Source organism: Rhinoraja longicauda, chromosome 11 (assembly GCF_053455715.1).
Source record: "Rhinoraja longicauda isolate Sanriku21f chromosome 11, sRhiLon1.1, whole genome shotgun sequence".
In the NCBI taxonomy this organism is placed as follows: Eukaryota; Metazoa; Chordata; class Chondrichthyes; order Rajiformes; family Arhynchobatidae; genus Rhinoraja; species Rhinoraja longicauda.
The window spans coordinates 53083833-53106550 of NC_135963.1; the positions used below are offsets into that span (position 1 = coordinate 53083833).

The window sequence follows — 22718 nt, forward strand, 5'->3', positions numbered from 1 at the left end:
ATTTATTATTGCAGTGTCGCAGTTATTTCACAGCGCCAGAGACCCGGGTTCCATCCTGACCTCGAGTACTGTATGCGTGGCATTTGTATGTTCCCCCTTTAACTGTGTGAGTGTCCTTCATGAGCTCCCAATTCCTCCCACATCCCAAAGGTGTGCAAGTTTAAATGTTAATTGTCCCTCTGTAAATTGCCCCGCGTGTGTAGGGAGTGGATGAGAAAGTGGGATAACATAGAACTTGTGTGAATGGGGCTGATCGATGGAAGGCCTGGATTCGGTGGGCTGAAGGGCCTGTTTCCATGCTGGATCTCTAAACTAAACCAAACTAAAGGTGCAAAACATAATACTGTATGAATAACAATAATATGTAGACAAAAATTAAATCCACCAGTTTGATCTGAAATTATTACTTTCTTTGTGTTTTGTTTTATAAAGCTGGGGCTGTTCCAGTCAAAACCACAGTCTCACCAAAACTGACCGGTAAGTTTTGGAATTGTTTAAAAAGTACAAAAGAATTACTCATGTCAAACTTACATTTTATATACATCGTTTAATAGAAAATAATCTGATGAATTTGTGACGCAAGGAACTGCAGATGCTGGAATTTTGAGCAAAATACAACATGCTGGAGGAACTCAGCTGGTCAGGCAGCAATCTGTGGAGGGAATGGTCAGATGACATTATGAATCGGGACCCTTCTTCAGTCTGACCCTTCTCCACATATACTGCCCGACCCATGGAGTTACCGCACATTGTGTTTTACAAAAGATGATAGTTTTGGTCTTTGGGAAATCACTGCTGGCCCAGGCATAGAAACAGGTTCTTCGGCCCATTGAACTCAGTCCAACCATCTACCACCAGTTTACAATAATCCTACATTAAAGAAGTTTAACGTTCTGGAGCATACCAGGGATGAAGGAAATGAGGGACTTATGAATGGGTTTTAGCATACATGAGGAAACTAACACCTTCATATGATCAAAATATCTGACTTTCTCCATCAGTCTGACGAAGGGACCCAACCCATAATGAAGTCTGTCCAATTTCCCTCTATAGATGCTGCCTAACCCACTCTGAGTTCCTCCAGCACTTTTTTTTTTTGGTCAAGATTCCAGCATCTGCAGTTCTTTGTGTCTCCATATACAAAACACAAGCTAACCAAGATTACCATTTTGATTTACCCTCAGATCTCCTATAATTTGGGTAGAAAGAAGTCTTCCCTTATGGGGTTTACAGGTAAGATATAAATAACTATAAAAATTACTGGAATTTTTTTAAATTTGCTTTACAAAATGAAATGACAGGCAAATGTATTTTTCTCAATACACTTCTTGCCAATCATGCTTTGGTAGTCGAAGAAAATAAATGCGTTCATGGGTAAGCAATCATAAGATCATAAGTGATAGGAGTAGAATTAGGCCATTCAGCCCATCAAGTCTACCCTGCTGTTCCAATCTTGGCTGATTGACCTTTCTCTCTCAGCCACAATTCTCCTGCCTTCTCCCCATGACCCCTTGCCACCCGTACCAATCTGTCAATCACACCCTGGCCACTCCCTCTTCTCCACTCTCCCAACGGGGCAAGAGTACAGAAGTGTGAAAACGCACACCTCCAGATTCAGGGACAGTTTCTTCCCAGCTGTTATCAGGCAACTGAACCATCCTACCGCACCCAGAGAGCAGTACTGAACCACTCTCGACCTCATCGGGGACCCTTGGACTACATTTGATCAGACTTTACAAAAGACAATAGACAATAGGTGCAGGAGGAGGCCATTCGGCCCTTCGAGCCAGCACCGCCATTCAATGTGATCACGGCTGATCATTCTCAATCAGTACCCCGTTCCTGCCTTCTCCCTATAACCCCTGACTCCGCTATCCTTAAGAGCTCTATCTAGCTCTCTCTTGAATGCATTCAGAGAATTGGCCTCCACTGCCTTCTGAGCCAGAGAATTGTGTACAGATTCACAACTCTCTGACTGAAAAAGTTTTTCCTCATCTCAGTTCCAAATGGCCTACCCCTTATTCTTAAACTGTGGCCCCTTGTTCTGGATTCCCCCAACATTGGGAACATGTTTCCTCCCTCTAACGTGTCCAACCCCTTAATAATCTTATACGTTTCGATAAGATCTCCTCTCATCCTTCTAAATTCGAGTGTATACAAGTCTAGTCGCTCCAGTCTTTCAACATATGATAGTCTGGCTTTATCTAGCAGTAAACGTTACTCCCTTATCGTATCTGTACACTGCGAATGGGTCGATTGTAATCATGCATTGTCTTTCCGCTGGCTGTTTAGCACGCAACTAAAGCTTCTCACTGTTTCTCGGTACACGTGACAATAAACTGAACTCATTCTCCGCCTTAAAAGTATCCATTGACTTGGCCTCCACAGCTGTCTGTGGCAATGAATTCCACAGATTCACCACCCTCTGACGAAATAAATTCCTTCTCATCTCCTTTCTAGAGGTAGGTCCTTTTATTCTGAGACTATGGCCTCTGGTCCTGGACTCTCCCACTAGTGGAAACATCCTCTCAATCATCAGTGTATGAATTATATAAGTTAGATATCATGGCTGCACGTTACGTTATGCTGCCATTCTGACTGATTTATTAGATTGATGGGAAACGTCCGTTCTCACTGACGTTCTGGATTTTCTCTACCATATACAAGTGGCACATGCAGCAAATTAACTTTTATCCATTAGGTTGCTCTTGGTTTCCATTGATTTGTAGATAAGGTCTGGTTTCACAGAATTTTGAAAGCTTACAGACAAATCTAATGTGCTTCTCTATTCTTTCTTTCCCCGGCTACACAAATTGTTTATTACTGTCTGGGATTTAAAAATAATTTATGCTGTCTGCCGTTAAAAAAAGTCCAGAAAATGTTGTTCTTCAGTGAGCCATGTATTCTTGTCCAAGGAGGGTGACTGCTGAGTGCCATTGCTGAGCTCCAGGCACGGTTCATGAGGTCTTCAATATTCCTAATACGACAAATTATATGACCGTTGCCATCAGCGATAGCTGTCGACTTCCACCAAGATACAAAACAGATACCACACATTGGGAACAAGAGCTGCACAGCATAGAAAATGGCACTTCTGTCCACCTTGTCCCGACCAACCAAGTTGGCATATTGGGTTAGTCCCATATGCCTGCATTTGGTCCATGTTCCTCGAAACCCTTCCTATCCACAGAGCTGTCCGAATATCTCTTCAAAGTCATAATCGTATCCACTTCTATTGCTTCTCCTGACAGCTCATTCTAGGTACGACTGCCCTCTGAGTGAAAATAAGCTGACCCTGAGGTCCCTCTGAAATCTCTCCCCTTTCACTTTAAACCTGTGCAGCAATGAAAAACGGCCCTTCGGTCCACTGAGTCCAGGCCGACATGCTCACACTAGTTCCATGTTATCCCATTTTCTCATGCACTACCCGCACTCTAGCGGGCAATTTACAGGGGCCAATTAACCTGCAAACCCGCACGTCTTTGGGAAGTGGGAGGAAACCAGAGCACCCGGAAGAAACCCACGCGGTCACAGGAAGAACCTGCAAACTCCACACAGACTTTGTTCGGTGACTCGAAAATCCAAGAACAAAGGAGGCTGCAGAAATTGGTTGACATTGGCCTAGTCCACCAGGGGCACTGACCTCCCCACCATCGAAGGGATTTACAGGAGGAGCTGCCTGAAAGAGGCAGATAATATCATCAAAGACCCACACCAGCCTGGCCATGCTCTCATCTTGCCTCTATCATCGGGAAGAAGGTACAGGTTCACGAACAGCTTCTTCCCAGCAACCATCAGGTTCTTGAACCATCCTGCACGATACTAACCACAGCCCTACCTCAATCACAACACTACCCAACCACTTCAGGCTTTGCACTAGCATGGTTGTTCAATGTACAGTACCTTGATCTTTGCACTCTCTTGGTCTAGTTTACTTGGAATGGCTGATAATTTATTGTATACTAGACCAAGTGGACCCGTCGGGCCCAAACCTCTCCTGCATTGGTGCAGCACCCCCTCCCCCCTCCCTCCCCCGCTCCCCCTCCCTCCACTCCCTCCCCCCTTCCCCTCCCACCCTCCCACCCTCCCTTCCCCCCTCCCCTCCCCCTCCTCCCACTCCATCCCCCTCAACCCCCCTTATCCCCAACCCTCCTCCCCTTCCCCTCCCCTCCCCTCCCCTCCCCCCTTCCCCCCCAATCCATCCCCTCAACCCCCCCTTATCCCTCCTCCCTCCATCCTCCTACCCTCCCTCCTCCCCTCCCCTCCCTCCTCCCACTCCCCCTCCCTCGCCCCTCCTCCCCCCACTCCCCCTCCCCCCACTCCATCCCCTCAACCCCCCTTATCCCCAACCCTCCTCCTCTTCCTCTCCCCTGCCTTCCCCTCCCCCTTCCCCTCCTCCCCTCCCCCCCCACTCCATCCCCTCAAACCCCCTATCCCCCCTCCCTCTCTCCCTAGGAGTTGGATTTAAACTTTAAAATGTGAATAACTTTAAGAATATAACACCGATTTCAATGAAACTTCTTCCATTAGCACCGAAGGGACGACGGTGAGTAAGGTGGGCCTAAAATTGTCACGCTATCGTGTACCGTTTTGGCTGTAGTTCAGGAACAAACAAACAAACAAACGAGAGTTTTAATATATAGATTTATTATTGTCGTTGGATCTCCATCTTTAAATTCGCTGACAACACCACCGGGGTTGGACACATTACGCCGAATGATGTGTCATAGAATAGATGGGAGATTATCATCTGATTGAATGGTGCCAGAACAACAACCTTGGTCTCAACGCCAGTAAAACCAAGGAACTGATGTTGGCTTTAGAAGAGGAAGGCAGAGCATCCACAAACCTGTCTTCATCGATGGTTTGGTGGTGGAGAGAGTCAACAACTTCCAGTTCCTGGGCGTGCATTTCTCTGAAGATCTCTCCTGGACCTGGTACGTTGATGCAACCAGAAAAAAGGCCCATCAATGCCTCTACTTCCTCAGAAGATTGAGGAGATTCGGTATGTCGATGAATACTATATCGAACTGCATCTACCGCATCGGCCATGGTTGTTCAATGTACCTGAATGTTTGCACTGGCCTGGTCTCATTTACTTGGTTGTATCACGGCTTGGTTCAGCAACTCAAACACCCAGGAATGCAGGAGATCACAAGAAGTGGTGGTCACCACCATTGAAGGGGTCTACAGGAGGCACTTCCTCAAAATGGCAGCCAGCATTGTCAAGGACCCACACCACCCTGGCCGCACTCTCATTTCAATCCTAAGGGAAGTAGGTACAGGAGCCTGAAAACAGTTGCCTCCAGGTTCAGGAACAGCTTCTTCCCAACAACCATCAGGCTATTAAACAGTACAAACACCAACTGAACTAGGAACGATGAACCATCTTGGTTGCAGTGAGGACTGCGGGTCTCGCCGATGTACAGTATAGGAAAATTAAACACTCGTGACTCTTGACCCTTGATCCAATGTGCAGTAAAGTTGCAGGAAGTAAGAGTTTCATTCTTGCGGTTCATATCCGATGCATATGGCAAAAAAAACACTCATGACTCTGGAAATATCTATGGACATGGAAAGGCTGTTTCCAGTAACGGGAGAGTCTAGAATCAGAGGGCACAGACACAGAATAAAAGGATGTACCTTCAAAAAGGAGATATGGTGGAATTTATTTAGCCAGATGGCAGTGAATCTGTGCCATGGCTGTGGAGGCCGTCATCGGGTATTTTTAAAGCGGAGATAAAATATGTTCTGAATTAGTAAGGGCATCAAAGATTAAGGGGAGAAGGCAGGAGAATGGGGTTGAGAGGGAAAGATAGATCAGCCATGATTGAATGGAGGAGTAGACATGGGGTGAATGGCCTAATTCTGTTCCTATGTCTTACGGTCTAATATCTAATTAATGTACATTATGATAATTTAGGTCTTGTAAATTTAATTTAATGTAATTTAAGTAATGTAATTGAAGGAATCGCCATGTATATTAGCACCATTTTTCAGATTGGTGTGAACTCAATTCAAGGCGTCCATCTCTATCTGTGTTTTGTGACAATGTTGAGGATAGCAATTGTTCTGGTTGACCAATTTGTAAATAGCTGCTGACTTTCGGATACATGGGTGAATCCAGACAGAATGTCGTAACAATACAATTGTCGCTACTTCTGGACCTCTGACATTGGGACGAGGTTTTGTAATGACCAAATAAACAAACTATTTTGAGAGTTTTTTCAGCCACAAAAGGGCGGCACGGTGGCGCAGCAGTAGAGTTGCTGCCTTACAGCGCTTACAGCATCGGAGACCCGTGTTCGATCCCGACTACGGGTGCTGTCTATATGGAGTCTCTACATTCTCCCCGTGGGTTTTTCTCCGAGATCTTCGGTTTCCTCCACACTCGAAACACATACAAATTTGTAGGTTAATTGGCTTGGTATGAATGTAAACTGTGTGTAGGATAATGTTAATATCCAGGGATCGCTGGTCAGTGCGGTTGGATGGGCTGAATGACCTGTTTCCGCTCTATATCTCTAAATAAAACGAAGCTAAACTGAACTAAAAGATCTACAGAAGTCATTGGATATTGAACAAGTCAGCTCAGATTAGAATATTGGGACAGAGGTGGAAAATGGCTTATTAAAATCAGGGACAGATTTTGATTTAAATATAACAAAGCATTTGTACACGACACTGTCCAATTTTGAGTAAGGTCATAGTGTAATATTGTGTTTATGGTCCCAAGGACTGTAACACGTTTAAGTATCAATAACACCATCAGTTCTATGTAGGTTATGGGTGGAATGCTCTGGAGATGTGTCGAGTTAAAAGAATATTATATTTTAATTATACCAAATGCATTAAAAGCCTCAGTAACTATCAACTTCTATGGAGTGTTTGTGTAGGAAGGAACTACAGATGCTGTTTAAACCAAAGGTAGACACAAAAAGCTGGAGCAACTCAGCGGGACGGGCAGCATCTCTGGAGAGAAGGAATGGGTGACGTTTCGGGTCGAAACCTTTCTTCAGACTAGAGTTCAAGTAGTCTGAAGAAGGGTCTCGACCCGAAACGTCACCCATTCTTTCTCTCCTGAGATGCTGCCTGACCTGCTGAGTTACTCCAGCATTTTGTGAAATAAATACCTTTGATTTGTACCAGCATCTGCAGTTATTTTCTTACACTGGGAGAGGAGGGGTCAGCATCAACAGATTCTGACCCCTTTCTCTCCCCCTTTTCTCTGCCATCCTCTCCCCCTTTTGTTCCCTGGAGCACAGGAGGCCGAGTGGTGATCTTGGAGAGGTGTACAAATGCATGTGGGGATAGATAGTGTGAGTGCACAGAGTCTTGTACTCCGGGAAGGGAATCAAGGATGAGAGAGCGTATTTCCTATTTAACTGGAACCTGGGCGGCAAATTCACCCATTCCTTCTCTCCAGAGATGCTGCCTGTCCCGCTGAGTTGCTCCAGCTTTTTTTGTGTTTATCTATGAACTGTATCTTGGGTTGTCCTACAGACTTTGCTTTTTATTTGCACAAGTATTACTTGAATAATAATTGAATTAAAAAAATTATTGTTTTTATCTGTGTGTTATTGTGTTTATGGGTCCGTTACGCTGTAGAAAATAAGAATATAATTGTTCCGTTAGTGGTACTTATGACAATTAAATACTATTGATTGAAATAACATTGATCCAGTCTAGGATTGCTAGTTTTCATAAATATTAAACTAAAAACTAAAATAAAATTTGAGTTTTGTAGCTTTGTAACAATTTTGCCAAATTTGGAAATCAGCAACAAAAAAAAAAGACAGAAAGTGCTGGAGTAACTCAATGTGTCAGGCAGCATCTCTGAAAAACATGGATAGGTAATGTTTCGGGTTGGGACCCTTCTTCAGACCTCAAGGGTCCCAACCTGAAACGTTACCTACCCACGTTCTCCAGAGATGCTGCCTGACCCCTTGAGTTACTCCAGCACTTCGGGTTTTTTTTTGTAAACCAGCATCTGAAATTCCTTGTGTCTACATTTGTAAATCGATAAAGTTGAAATCTCAAATTTTCCCCATTTTAATGTTTCAGGATGAATTGCCGTTTTCCTTCTGTAGTATTTATAAAAAAGATTCTTTCATGCTTAATTAAAAACCTGAGGCTCATTTCTTCAGATAACCTGTTGTGTTAATCTCCATTATTTCCTTTCAGGTTACCGTGGCCTTGATAAGTTTCTTTGAAACAATGTTGTTGGCTTATCTCAGCTATAAGGTAAGCATTTTTTGATTTGAAACGGTTGCTAGGCAATGAATTGCTCGAATAAACTCTCTGGATTCAGGGAATCCGTCAGATTGCTTTTTACCAGCTGGCAGTGCAACAAAGGTCAGGAGAATTTGCATTAAATGAAAGGACATAGGTCACAGCCAATTCCAGTTGTGCTACAAATGCGTAGATAGTGTTTCCATTTCACTTTTTGAATGGCTATGATTTACGGGCATAGACACAAAATGCTGGAGTAAATCAGCAGGTCAGGCATCACCTCTGGAGAAAAGGAATAGGTTACATTTCGGTTCGTGACACTTCTTCGGACTGAGAAGGGTCTCGATCTGAAACGTCACCTATTCCTTTTCTCCAGAGATGCTGCCTGACCCGCTGAGTTACTCCAGCATTTTGCCTCTCTCTTCGGTGTGAACCAGTATCTGCAGTTCTTTCCTGTACAAAGATTTACGAGTAATTGCCTATTGGTGGAACAAAACAGATATTACAGTCTGATGTAAATTTGATAAGTAATTAGATCAGTTGCTAAGCATTTTTTTAAAAAAGCATCTGGTGGGAATTTGGAAGTAAAGTTAAAATGGATTGCTCTTTTTTTTTAAAAAGCAAGCATTAATTTGTTAAATTAACAAGGATGTTAAGTCTGTGTTAATGAACCTTCTTAAGGAGTAGGTGGTTTTGCACCAGCGGTAATTACAACAGGAAGGGATTAGTAATTGAAGACCTGCTTTTTGAATCAATCAAACTGCTGGGAGGTTATTTGTTTGTCGAGGGTGTTCGATTGGCCTTAGAGGAGTCACAGAAGAGATGTTGCTGGATTAGTTACTGGGTTGAGAGTTTGTGGCTAACAGGCTGGAGAAACCGTGGCTGGTGTTGTCGATATTTTACTGAGTGGTCAAAGAAAACCTTTTGGAAACTGGAGGGGATGGGTTGAAGGTAATTGGAAAAATAACTTGCGCTGATCTGGAGACGGTCAGAACCTGTTTCCCAGGGCGGAAATGTCTCACACCAGAGGGCATTGCTATAAGGTGAGAGGAGACAAGTTTAATGGAGCTGTGTGGGGCAATTTGTTTTAATGACACAGAGGGTGGTGGGTGCCTGGAACGCCCTGCCAGGGGTGGTGGTGGAGGCAGACACGATAGTGGCATTTAGGAGGCTTTTAGATAGGCACGTGGAACTGCAGGGAATAGAGGGATATGGATCGTGCACAGCCGGATGAGATCAGTTCAACTTGGCATCATGTTTGGCACAGACATTGTAGGCTAAAGAGCATGTTCCTGTGCTGTATTGTTTTTTGATGTGAAGGAACTGGAGCGGTTAAAGATCTAAATGAAAAGCATAAAACTGAATAATCATTTTCAGAAAGGAGTTGGATACACACTTACTAGAATCATAGAGTTTCTATGATTCTAGTAAGCGTGTATCCAACTCCTTTCTGAAAATGATTATTCAGTTTTATGCTTTTCATCTGCTGAAAAAGATGGACTATTTTAGTTTGCGCGATCCTTGATAGCGAAGTATTCATTAGGATACTTTTTACTTTCGTTTTGTGTTTGTTTGATTACCAAGGATATGGGCAACTGGAAACATTTTTCAATTGGCCTGATGTCCACTGAAAGGGTTGCAGGGTTTTTGTGTTGTATAGGAACAAGAAACTGCAGATGCTGGTTTACAAAAGAAGACACAGAATGCTGGAGTCTGTAGAAGGGTCCCTACCCAAAACTTTGCCTATCCATGTTCTCCAGAGATACTGCCTGACCAGCTGAGTAACACCCGCACTTTGTGTCGTCTTCTGTGTTATGTCATTGACTATATAATCACCCTTGGACACAAGTAACAGACTTGTCAATTGTATATAACTTCTCATGTGCAACTCAAAATGTAGATGGGTTTCATTAAACTGCCGCACGTTGGCAGAATCCTGTCGAGAAATGCAATCAATTGAGATATCTTTAATGAATCGTGCCTTTTAAAAGTTGGATTATTGAGACTTTTAATCGCCACTATTAAATTACCATTTTTCAATTAGAAGGCTGACTGTGCATCAGATAACAGCTAAGTCTGGGTGATGGGGTGCAGTTTTGTTTTAATTGCCAGCTGGGTTCCATTGGGACTAATTGATTCCATTTATTTGCCCCAGAATGGCACGGGACCAAGGCAATTGTAAACGCTTTGCCTTGTTAACGTGTGATTTGGGCACTGTTTCTCCCGATGAGCACATGCTAGCTCTGAGCAAACTTGCTTAATGAACTGCATGAGAGGGCATAGCTCTCACATCTCACAGTGAGATGGGCAAAGTTTAAAGGAAATGCACAGGACATGTTTGTTTTTAGTGGTGAGTGCCTTGAAAGTGCTGTTGGGAGAGGTGGTCAGGGTGGCAGTTCAAAGACCTTTGGATAGGAACGTGGATGTGGTCATGTCCAGATAGATGCGATTGTTTAGTTTAGAGTTTCAGCATGGAAACAGGCCCTTCAGGCCACTCAGTCCATGCCGATCATGGATTACCCGTACATCAGTTCTGTGTTATCCCACTTTCTCATCCACTCCCTGCTCGCCAGGGACAATTAACCTCCAAACCCGAACGTCTTTGGGACATGGGAAGGAACCGGAGCACCAAGAGGAAACCCACGTGCTCAGAGGGAAAATGTGCAGACTCCAGGCAGACAGCACCCGGGGTCAGGATCAAACCCGAGTCTCTGGTGCTGTGAGGCAGCAACTCTACCGCTGCACCACTGTGCCGCCCTGAACTAATCCCAAAACTAATAAGTGATGTTTATGGTGTCGTGCTTGGCACAGATATTGTGGGCTGGGGGGCCTGTTCTTGTGCTGTACTGTTCTATGATCTAATTACTGCTTTATAACTTTGGGGAGCTAGGTTAAGGTCGAAGTCTTCTGTTCAGAATGCAGAATTTGGGTGTTACTTAATTGGAAAAACAAAATGTATGGATGTGGGAAGCCTGAAATCAAAGCAGGGGATGTCCATTCCGTATGCAGAGGCCACCCTGAGTTTCCAGTAACTTCTGTAACTTTAATTCTCCATCCTAGACATGCCCTCTGACCTTTCTGCCTTTGACCACTTGCATGGCTGCAGCAGAGAGCAGCGTACGTTTAAGGAGGTTGTGTACTCTCTATCCTCTCACTAAGCTCATTCCAGAACTCGGGACTTGAAGCTGACTGCGACTGTTTTGGGTGGCCAGACTTCAAATTCTGTGTCAGGACTGGCCAGTGACTGCAATCTGAAGAAGGTTCCCAACCCGAAACATCATCTGTCCATCCCCCCCCCCCACACAGACGCTGCCTGGCACCTTGAGTTCCTCCAGCACTTTGTGTCTTGATTTCAGCAACATACACAGTTAATCCATTATCAAACAACATAAGTATTACCTTTGCAACCCATCCTGTACACACTATAACCTGTTTTCTTTCAAAAATTATGATTTATGGTGACAACTTGTGTGCTTGCCAATTGCAAAAACAAAAGAATTATTTTCAACTGAATGAGAATTTATCCATGCAAGATAATTTAATTCATGTAAATTGTATTTAAATCACAAGCTGGGGCAAGACCATCACATCTGTGTATCCAAACATTCTGGGTTCCCCGGAATGCAGTTGACTTGTGTTTGTCTGCACAAAACATTTGAAGGCAACTGTTTTCCTGAGGGTACATTTTTTCTGTGCTACCTATTTGCATGTTGTGAGAATGGGTCACAAATTATTCTCGGGGCTGAGCCAATACCCAACTAATTTATGTAATGCTTTCTAATGTAAATAAATTACAATTAACTCATGATGAGCGTTTGATGCCATCGGGCCCAGTACTCACTGGAGTTTAGAAGGGTGAGGGGGGATCTCATTGAAACGTACCGAATAGTCAAAGGCCTGGATAAAGTAGATGTGGAGAGGATGTTTTCACTGGTGGGAGAGTCGAGGACAAGAGCCCATAGCCTCAGATTAAAAGGACGTACCTTCAGAATGGAGATGAGGAGGAATTCCTTGAGCCAGATGGTGAATCTGCTGGAGATGGTGGTGGAGGGTATTTTTAAGGCAGAGGGTGGAGCTGGCTAATGTTAGAAGGGTGAAAGAATGGCCCAGCACAGCTCTGGGCAATAACAGTACACTGGGAGAGTGCCAGTGAACAGTAACAGCTCACTGGGGGAGTGCCAGTGAACAGTAACAGCACACTGGGAGAGTGCCAGTGAACAGTAACAGCTCACTGGGAGAGTGCCAGTGAACAGTAACAGCACACTGGGAGAGTGCTAGTGAAAGACGTACAGGTATGTAGGTTAATTGGCTGGGTAAATGTAAAAATTGGCCCTAGTGGGTGTAGGATAGTGTTAATGTGCGGGGATCGCTGGGCGGCACGGACTTGGAGGGCCGAATAGGCCTGTTTCCGGCTGTATAGATATGATATGATATGATATGATATATGATAGTAGCAGTACACTGGGAGAGGAGTCTGAAGAAGGGTCTCGACCCGAAACGTCACCCATTCCTTCTCTCCTGAGATGCTGCCTGACCCGCTGAGTTACTCCAGCATTTTGTGAAATAAATACCTTCGATTTGTACCAGCATCTGCAGTTATTTTCTTACACTGGGAGAGGAGGGGTCAGCATCAACAGATTCTGACCCCTTTCTCTCCCCTTTTTCTCTCCCATCCTCTCCCCCTTTTAATCCCTGGAGCACAGGAGGCCGAGTGGTGATTGTGGAGAGGTGTACAAATGCATGTGGGGATAGATAGTGTTAATGCACAGAGTCTTGTACTCCGGAATGGGAATCAAGGATGAGAGAGCGTATTTACTATTTAACTGGAACCTGGGGGGCAAATTCTTTCACACGGAGGGTTGTGGGTGCAAGGAACGAGCTGCCACAGGAGGTAGTGGAGGAATTAAACAACATTCAAAAGTCACTTGAACAAGGGGTATGGATCGGAAATTTTGAGAGGGGTATGGGTCAAATGCAGGCAAAGAGGACTACCTTGGTTGGGCCATCTTGGTCAGCGTGGTAGGGGGAGGGGGGGGGGGGGTGAAGGGCATGTTTCTGTGCTCTACGACTCTGTGACAGTATTCAGCTCTCCTTTAAATACACACATTGCCTTGATGTATAGGAGCCTTGATCTTGCATCTGGTAAGAATGTGTGGAGTCACTTGTCAATGAAATCCAAATTCGATTAATAGTGTGACCGTCGTGTGAAATCACTCCCTGCTTTCTCCTTGCAGAACTGCCACAGCACGGAAGCAACTTTTCATTATAACGACAGAAAATCTGCAAACCCTTTGAACTAAGTATCCCCCCCCCAGTTTTATATTTAGAACACGCTTGCCTATCTCGATTGAGGTGGCATTTAGGTTCCAGAGAAGGGAGAACTTAATTTTCCCTCTGAGTGATGAGACTGCGTCGTGTTTCTGGACGGGTGCCAGACTCGTAGCTGTTGTTATCCCTTCTCGGCTGTGCCTGGTGGAATTTGAAATTACTGAGTCATTTACTTCACTCTCTCCTGATCATAATGCAACACATGACAGTCGGCAGCTTGGAGGTGTCACGATTGACTGAACGTTAATGGATATTCAGAGCTAGCCATGCGGCAAGTGGCCCGTTGCCCAGGCAGTCATCCCTGTCAGGAGCACTAATGTCCCATATATATTTCCCAACACCGTTTAATATAGGATCAGTCTGAAGAAGGAGGGTCCTGAGAAGTCATAGAGCAATAGATTCTCACAGTGTGGAAACAGGCCAACTTGCCCACACTGACCAACATGTGCCATCTACATTAGTCCCACCTGCCTGCGTTTGGCCCATATCCCTCCAAACCTGTCCCATCCATGTACCTGTCTAACTGTTTCTCAAGTACCTGTGATAGTACCTGCCTCAACTACCTCCTCTAGCAGCTCGTCCTATCACCCATTATGTGAAAGTTACCCCTTGGGTTCCCATTAAATCTTTCCCAACTTTCACCTTAGCCTTATGTTCTCTTGTTCTCGTTTCCTCAACTCTGGGCAAGAGAGTCGGTACGTTTACCCAATCTATTCCTCTTTCACATGAATGGGCAGTACCTAGATGGAAATAGAATTAATGCTGGCAAGCATGATTGGTATTGATAGGCTTCATGGTCAGTATAGCAGTGGTGGGCTGAAGGGTTTGTTTCCCCGCTATGTAACTCTAGAACCTGATTGATTTAGAATCTGGCTTCGTCATTTCCTTTTGTGGAAAGATGTTCATCGTAGGCAACAGCAGATATCAAGTCGAGTTTATTTGTCACATACACATAAATGTGCAGTGAAATGAAAGATTACCCACAGTCCAACAATAAGAGCAATACAAATAAGCAATAACACACACAATCAAACAAAAAGAAACATCCATCACAGTGAGTCTCCTCCAGTCCCCTCCTCACTGTGATGGAAGGCCAGAATGTCTTTTCTCTTCCCCTGCCGTCTTCTCCCGCGGTCATGCTGTTGTAGTTGCCACGTTCCTGGCCGCACCGGACGGTGAAAGGTCCGCAGCGGGCCGACCCAAGCCCCGCGATTCAGGGCGTGCGAATACGCTGCCACTGCACGTTGGGGCGGTCGGGGCTCCCGACATTGAAGCCCCCGCCGGGCAGAGAAAATCCCGCGGCCTATTTCAGTCCGTGCCGGACGGTGAAAGGTCCGCAGTGGGCTGACCCAAGCCCCGCGATCCGGGGCGGGCGAAGACGCTGCCGCTGCCGGAGCTCCCGATGTCGGCCCCCACCCAGGGCAGGGGCTGCAAGCTTCCGACGTCCCCGCGGCCGGAGCCTCCACAGGCGAGTCCCAGGTGGAGGCCGCCAGCTCCAGGTGCATGGCCGATGGTAGGCTGCGGCGGGAACGGAGACATGACCCAGAACAAAAGGTCGCGTCTCCGTTCAGAAGAGACAATTTTATATTTACAGTTCCCGAATAACCATCGTATTCTTTGTAGCACAGGATAGGAACCATGAAAATCACCAGCAATTTAGTTTAGTGTAGAGATACAGCACGGAAACAGGACCTCCAGCCCACCGAGTCCACGCCAACCAGTGGTCCCCGCACGCAAACACTATCCCACGCACGAGGGACAATTTAAAATATTTCACCAATCAACCTATAAATCCGAACATCTTTGGAGTGTGGGAGGAAACAATAGCTGCCGGAGAAAACTCACTCGGTCAGGGGGAGAATGAACAAACTCGATACAGACAGCACCTGTAGTCAGGATGGAACCCGGGTCTCTGGCGCTAGGAGGCAGCAACTCTACCACTGTGCCACCCACAAAAGGTGTTGGTGTATATAATGGTCTTTGCTGTTGGTGGCTATATCGTCCTGTAAGCTGGTTAATTAAGACATTTTAATTCTCAAACTTTAATCTTTTTGTAGTATTGAAAGTTCATTAAAAAATGGAATATCTAGTTTTTAACATTTATACATGCCAGTACACCATGACAAACATTTTATTTTAGTTCCATATACCAGTCACTGCTCCCTACGTAGGCACAAAATGCTGGAGTAACTCAGCGGGTCAGGCACCATCTCGGGAGAGAAGGAATGGGTGACGTTTCGGGTCGAGACCCTTCTTCAGACTGATGTCAGGAGGGGGTGGGACAAAGAAAGAATGTAGTTGGAGACAGGAAGACAGTGGGAGAACTGGGAAAGGGGAGGGGAAGAGAGAGACAGAGGAACTATCTAAAGTTAGAGAAGTCAATGTTCATACCGCTGGGGTGTAAGCTGCCCAAGTGAAATATGAGGTGCTGTTCTTCCAATTTCCGGTGGGCCTCACTATGACACTGGAGGAGGCCCATGACAGAAAGGTCAGACTGGGAGTGGGAGGGGGAGTTGAAGTGCCCAGCCACCGGGAGATCAGGTTGGTTAAGGCGGATTGAGCGAAGGCTCTTGTTTTTTTTATTCCTCCTAAGCAACCGGGAGATCAGGTTGGTTAAGGCGGACTGAGCGGAGGTGTTCAGTGAAACGATCGCCGAGCCTGCGTTTGGTCTCGCCGATGTAGAGAAGTTGACACCTGGAACAGCGGATACAGTAGATGATGTTGGAGGAGGTGCAGGTGAACCTCTGCCTCATCTGGAAAGACTGTTTGGGTCCTTGGATGGAGTTGAGGGGGGAGGTAAAGGGACAGGTGTTGCATCTCCTGTGGTTGCAGGGGAATGTACCTGGGGAGGGGGAGGTTTGGGTGGGAAGTGACGAGTGGACCAGGGAGTTACGGAGGGAACGGTCTCTGCGGAATGCAGAAAGTGGAGGGGATGGGAAGATGTGGCCAGTAGTTGGATCCCATTATATAGGTGGCAAAAATGTTGGAGGATTATATGTTGTATACAACAGCTGATGGGGTGGAAGGTGAGGGCAAGGGGGACTCTATCCTTGTTACGAATGGGGGGAAGGGGAGCAAGAGCGGAGCTGCGGGATATTGAGGAGACCCAAGTGACTACCGACCGGTGGCCCTCACCTCGGTTGTCATGAAATGCTTGGAGAGGCTAGTCAAGAAGCACATCTGCGCCCTCCTTCCTCGCAACATGGACCCACTACAGTTCGCATACCGTCCGAACAGGTCCACGGATGATGCGGTCTCCCAGGTTCTACACACCGCTCTCTCTCATCTGGACAGCCAGGGGGGCTATGTGAGGATGCTGTTCATTGACTTTAGTTCAGCATTCAACACAATAGTCCCCAGCAGACTGGTTGAGAAGCTGCTGGAACTGGGGCTTAGCACCCCTCTGTGTGCCTGGGTCCTGGACTTTCTCACTGCCAGGCCCCAAGTGGTCAGGATGGGGGAACACACATCTAGCTCCCTCACCCTGAACATAGGATCCCCCCAGGGCTGCGTCCTTAGCCCCCTACTGTACTCCCTGTACACACATGACTGTAGGGCCAGGTTCAGCTCAAACTCCATCATCAAGTTTGCTGATGACACTGTGGTGGTGGGCCGGATCTCCAACAACGATGAGAAGGCCTACCGGGAGGAGGTGGCTGATCTGGCACTCTGGTGTCAGGACAATAGCCTCCTCTTGAATGTCACTAAAACAAAGGAGCTGATTGTGGACTTCAGAAGGGCTAAACATCCAAGGACGTACACGCCACTGGAGATAAATGGGTCTATTGTGGATAGGGTGAGCAGTTTCAAATACTTGGGAGTCCGCATCGCAGAGGATCTGACGTGGGCAACGCACATTGCCGCACTGGTGGGTAAGGCTAAGCAGCGCCTTTACCACCTTAGACAACTGAGGAAATTCAGAGTGTCGCTGAGGATCCTTCATTGCTTCTACTCTGGGGCTGTAGAGAGCATCCTGTCCGGCAACATTACAGTCTGGTTTGGGAACAGCTCTGCCCAGGACAGGATGGCCCTGCAGAGAGTAGTGCGTTCGGCAGAACGCACCATGGGAACTACACTCGTCCCCCTGCAGGACCTATACATCAGGAGGTGCAGATCCAGAGCAAGCAAGATCATGAGGGACCCCTGCCACCCCAGTAACGGACTGTTCCAGATGCTACGGTCAGGCAAACGCCTCCGCTGTCACGCTGTGAAAACGGAGAGGATGAGACGGAGCTTCTTCCCACAGGCCATCAGGACTGTCAACTTTGATAACCCCAGAGACTAAATTTTTGTCGACACTTTTTGTGCTATGTTTAGTAACTTATTAACTTTATTTATATGCTGTAACTGTAATTATTTTTGTGCACAACCCGCAGGCATTGCCACTTTCATTTCACTGCACATCGAGTATGTGTATGTGACAAATAAATTTGACTTGACTTGACTTGAGAGCCTCATCTATAATGGAAGAGTGCCCCCCCCCCCCCCCCCCGTTTCCTAAAGAATGAGGACATCTCAGATGTCCAAATATGCAACACCTCATCCTGGGCTCAGATGCAGCGTAGACGGAGGAATTGGGAGTAGGAGATAGAGTCTTTACAGGAGACAGGGTGGGAAAAAGTGTAGTCCAGATAGCTGTGGGAGTCAGTGGGTTTGTAGTAGATGTTGGACACTAGTCTGTCTCCTGTGATGGAGATGGTGAGATCCAGAAACGGTAGGGAGATGTCAGAGATGGTCCAAGTATATTTAAGAGCAGGAAGGAAATTGGTGGTGAAATGTATGAAGTCAGTGAGTTCTGCAAGGGTACAAGAGGTAGCACCAATGCAGTCGTCAATGTAGCGGAGGTAGAGTTCAGGGATAGAACCAGTGTATGCCTAGGACAGGGATTGTTCGACGTACCCGACAAAGAGGCAGGCAATAGCTAGGGCCCATGCGAGTGCCCATAGCTACGCCTTGGATTCGGAGGAAGTGGGGGGAGTCAAAGAAGAAGTTGTTGAGGGTAAGAACCAGCTCTGCTAGGTGGAGGAGAGTATTGGTAGAAAGAAATTGGCTGGTTCTGCGGTCGAGGAAGAAACGGAGGGCTTTAAGACCTTTCTGGTGGGGGATGGAGGTGTAGCGTGACTGGACATCCAGAGTAAAGATGAGGCAGTGGGGGCACGAAAAACGGTCTGGGGGGAACGAATAGGTGACGCTTCAGGTCGAGACCCTTTCTGGAGAGAAGGAATGGGTGACGTTTCGGGTCGAGACCCTTTCTGGAGAGAAGGAATGGGTGATGTTTCGGGTCGAGACCCTTTCTGGAGAGAAGGAATGGGTGACGTTTTGGGTCACTGCTGCCTTATGATTCTCATTTAATTGTGGCTATTATACAGGATGCTGAATATTTTAATACTTTGAAAAAGTAGGAATTTTTCATGAGGTAAAACCACCTAGTTTGGTCGTCTATTACTCATCGAAGCTGTGGGAATTACAGAAGATTTTTTTCTTTCTTGCAAAAGGACGAACCTATTGGATTGGAAAGATGTTTTAAAAACGATTAGTCATAAATTCATTTATCACTGAATTCTCTTGACTGCCATATCACCCCCTCTACAGAAATACTATATCAAGTCACAATGTAATTGTGTGTAATGCCTTTGTCGATTACATGAATATCAAGAGATTGCAATAATGCCTTATTGAACAAGAGAGGAATCACACAGACATAATGGGAGATGAGATGATGAAAAAATTAAAGATGAATTCAATTTTGGCATGTCGCACAGTTATCTTCCTCCTCTGCACAGGAGCAAATCCAATAAATGCGGGGCAGCTTTGAATTCAGTTACTCAATTATACATTATTTGCAGGCAGGGATATTAAAGTAAAATAGTTCTCTGACACAAATGATTTGACAATGAGCAGTGGATACCCAGGGTTAAGTTTCACAGTGCCTGGTCCAGGATAAGATAGTTTGGACATATATACCTTTGGCACTTCCCTCTTTTGAACCATTGAGAGATTGTCAACATCGACACAACATAGATTGTCGACATAGACAACACATAGATGGAGCTGTATTTCCAAAGGTTTTTGCACAATAAAAATGGCTTTCTGAAGCCATGTTTCGTTAAGGTGGGATGATCAATCCCCCCCCCCCCCCCCGATAAGAATTTAATTATTCATGCACAGAATGTCGACTGTGGAGCCACAGGTTTTGGTTTAGGTTTATTATTACTGTCTCGTGTACTGAAGGTAGACACAAAATGCTGGAGTAGCTCAGCGGCTCAGAGAGAAGGAATGGGTGACGCTTCGGGTGGAGAACCTCACCACCCAGCGAAGACCCCTTCTCCCGTCTCCAGCGGAACCCTTCCTCTTGGACTCCCCCGGCTGGCCATCTCCCATCACTAGACCTTTTCATTTCTAACTGCCGGCGTGACATCAACCGCCTCAAATTTCCCACTCACCTGACTTCCTCCAACCTCTCCCCTCAAAAGAGTTTTCTCGGGTCACGTGTACTGAGGTACAGTGAAAAGCTATGTTTAGCATGTTACCCAAACAGATCAGATTTTGGTATATATAATTCCAGTGCAATAGTGGTGGCAGGCCTGCAGATTGGAGGCGTGTGACTAGTGGTGGGCCTCAGTGTTGGGTGCTGGCCCATTGCTGTTTGTCATCAATATCAATGATATGAACCAGAACGCACATGGCATGGTCAGCAAGTTTGCAGGTGACACAAAAGCAGGTGATATTGTAGAAAGAGAAGATGGTTGTCAAAAATTGCAGCAGGATCTTGATCGGTTGGGAAGGTAGGCTGAGGAATGGTTCAACTGAACTCCAAACTGCCCGCATTGTACTTCAGGCACTTGCGCCATATTGTGTTTTTATTTATTTGTTGAACTTGTTCTTTGGTTTATTATATTATTTTTTGCGTACTGTGCTCAGAAACCTGTTGTGCTGCTGCAAGTAAGAATTTCGCTGCTCCAGCACATATGAGAATAAAACTCCCTCTTGACTCCTCGTACCCCAGCAATAAAGTTACAATGCTGAGTTGCCTTTAATTAAAGTAAAATCCAAAAATGCTGGAAGATCCAGGTCGGCAGCATCTGCGGAAAGAGAATTGGTGACCGTCGAGGTCATCAAAACTTCCCCTTGATTGTACCTGAAATGTGCTGTTCATTTTTAGCACGCAAACTGTTGACTCCCGTGTGCCCAAAGCTGGGAAATATTGTGGAGAAGAAATGTTGAATGGACATCAAGTCCTAAGGAAAAGGTGCAGGAGAGGTCACAAGAGTAGAAACGAGGGCTTTGAATCGTTGTGCTGCATCGAACCTTTGTGACGTGTCAGACACGTGGCGAATCTTGTGTGCTGCCCAGGTGAGGTCTGCTGTACGATTTCACCGGGTCGGATGCAAAGCAAAGCATTTCACTGTACCCAGGCACATGTGGCAGTAAGGTATCATTGAAGTACCTGGGGTTTTTCCCTGGGAATACTTTAATAATAAATATGTGTAAAATTGTGTATAGATTTCATGGTGGGGGAAATAAAACTAGACAGCGTTGCAGTCTAGTTGCACATTTTAAATGATCGGCAGCAGATAAAAGGAAGCCCAGTGAGTGGGGATGAACTGAAATACACCGCGGGAAGCAGATTGAAAGGCACGTGACCATCTAGAAGCTAACCATAAGACACACACCCAGGTCTGATCACCCTGCGATGGTGGGCCTGCCAAGAACAACACCAGTCAATTGTAGTGCAAACCTTAGTGATTGCAACATCTAGTCCTACTAATCAATCTGAAGATGGGCAGATAACTGCTTAAAAGCAATGAAGCTTGTAATGCCTGAGGGGGAAACAAAACAGGGGTTTGGGATGAATGTGATCACCAAAGAGCTTGCCCAGACATTGCAACTAATTAGAACATAAGACATAGGAGCAGAATTAGGCCATTCGGCCCATCGAGTCTGCTCCACCATTCAATCACGGCTGATCTATCTTTCCCTCTCAACCCCATTCTCCTGCCTTCTCCCTGTAACCTTTGGCGCCCTTGCTAATCATGAGCTTATCGATCTATGCTTTAAAAATACCCAAGTACTTGGCCTCCACTGATGTCTGTAGCAATGAATTCCACCTACTGCCTAAAGAAAATCCCAAAGAAATGCAGGATTGTCGATTAATAAGCTTCTGTAAAAAATGGTGCATGTGTGTATGGAGTGAATGAGAAAGTGAGATAATATGGAATTAGTGTGAATGGCCAATCAATGGTCAGTTTGGACCCGCTGGGCCGAAGGGTCTGTTTGCATGCTGTACCTTTCAATCAATCAGTTCAATCAATCAACATTGGCCAACCTTCAGTTTTCCGGCACCTCACCATAGCTAAAGATGATGCAATTATCCTTGCCGGGGCCTCTGCAATTTTCTCCAATTGTTAATTGGTCTCCACTCTGTAGGGAGTGGATGAGAAAGTGAAGTAACACAGAACTAGTGTGAATGGGTGACCACTGGTCAGCATGGGCCCAGTGGGCCAAAGGGCCTGTTTCCACGCCGTATCTCTGAACCAAACTAAACTGCTAAACACATCAGACATGGAGGAGAATGTTGTCCCTAACCGTGTGACGTGTTGTAAGTTAAAGGTCCTTTCATATTGAGCTGCTCTGGATATGAATTAATATTTATATATTGTACAGTTTTTGTTTTGTATTGAAGTCTCTGACCTTTTCATCTGTGGTTATTTTCTTCTGAAAGGGGAACATTTGGGAACAAATTCTCCGGATACCTTTCATCCTGGAAATGATTAACACTGTGCCATTCATCATCACAGTAAGTCTGCCTCGGATATCAAATATTAAGTTGGCCGTTGGCCGACAGGGGATATTATTGCCTTAGCAGGTCTGCAAAGCTGCAGCAAGTAAGAATTTCATAGTTCTGTTGCTGGTACATACAGTGCATTCAGCAAGTATTCAGACCCCTTCACTTTTTCCACATTTTGTTACGTTACAGCCTTATCTTAAAATGGATTAAATTCTTTTTTTTTAATCATCAATCTACACACAATACCCCATAATAAAATAAGGCTGTAACATAACAAAATGTGGAAAAAGTGAAGGTGTCTGAATACTTTCTGAATGCACTGTATGACGATTAAATAGAGTTCTTACAGTTAAATACAGTTAGATAGAGC

General features: G+C 45.6%; 1 protein-coding gene across 1 annotated transcript in view; it reads left to right on the forward strand.

The window, feature by feature from the left end:
* Positions 1-22718, forward strand: part of LOC144597930 (potassium channel subfamily T member 2-like) — a 475868-nt gene that overhangs the window by 159513 nt on the left and 293637 nt on the right. The window contains exons 4-7 of the mRNA XM_078407745.1: positions 433-477; positions 1185-1233; positions 8185-8244; positions 22283-22357. Of these exons, the coding sequence (XP_078263871.1) occupies positions 433-477; positions 1185-1233; positions 8185-8244; positions 22283-22357 (229 nt within the window). The remainder of the gene's footprint in view (positions 1-432; positions 478-1184; positions 1234-8184; positions 8245-22282; positions 22358-22718) is intronic.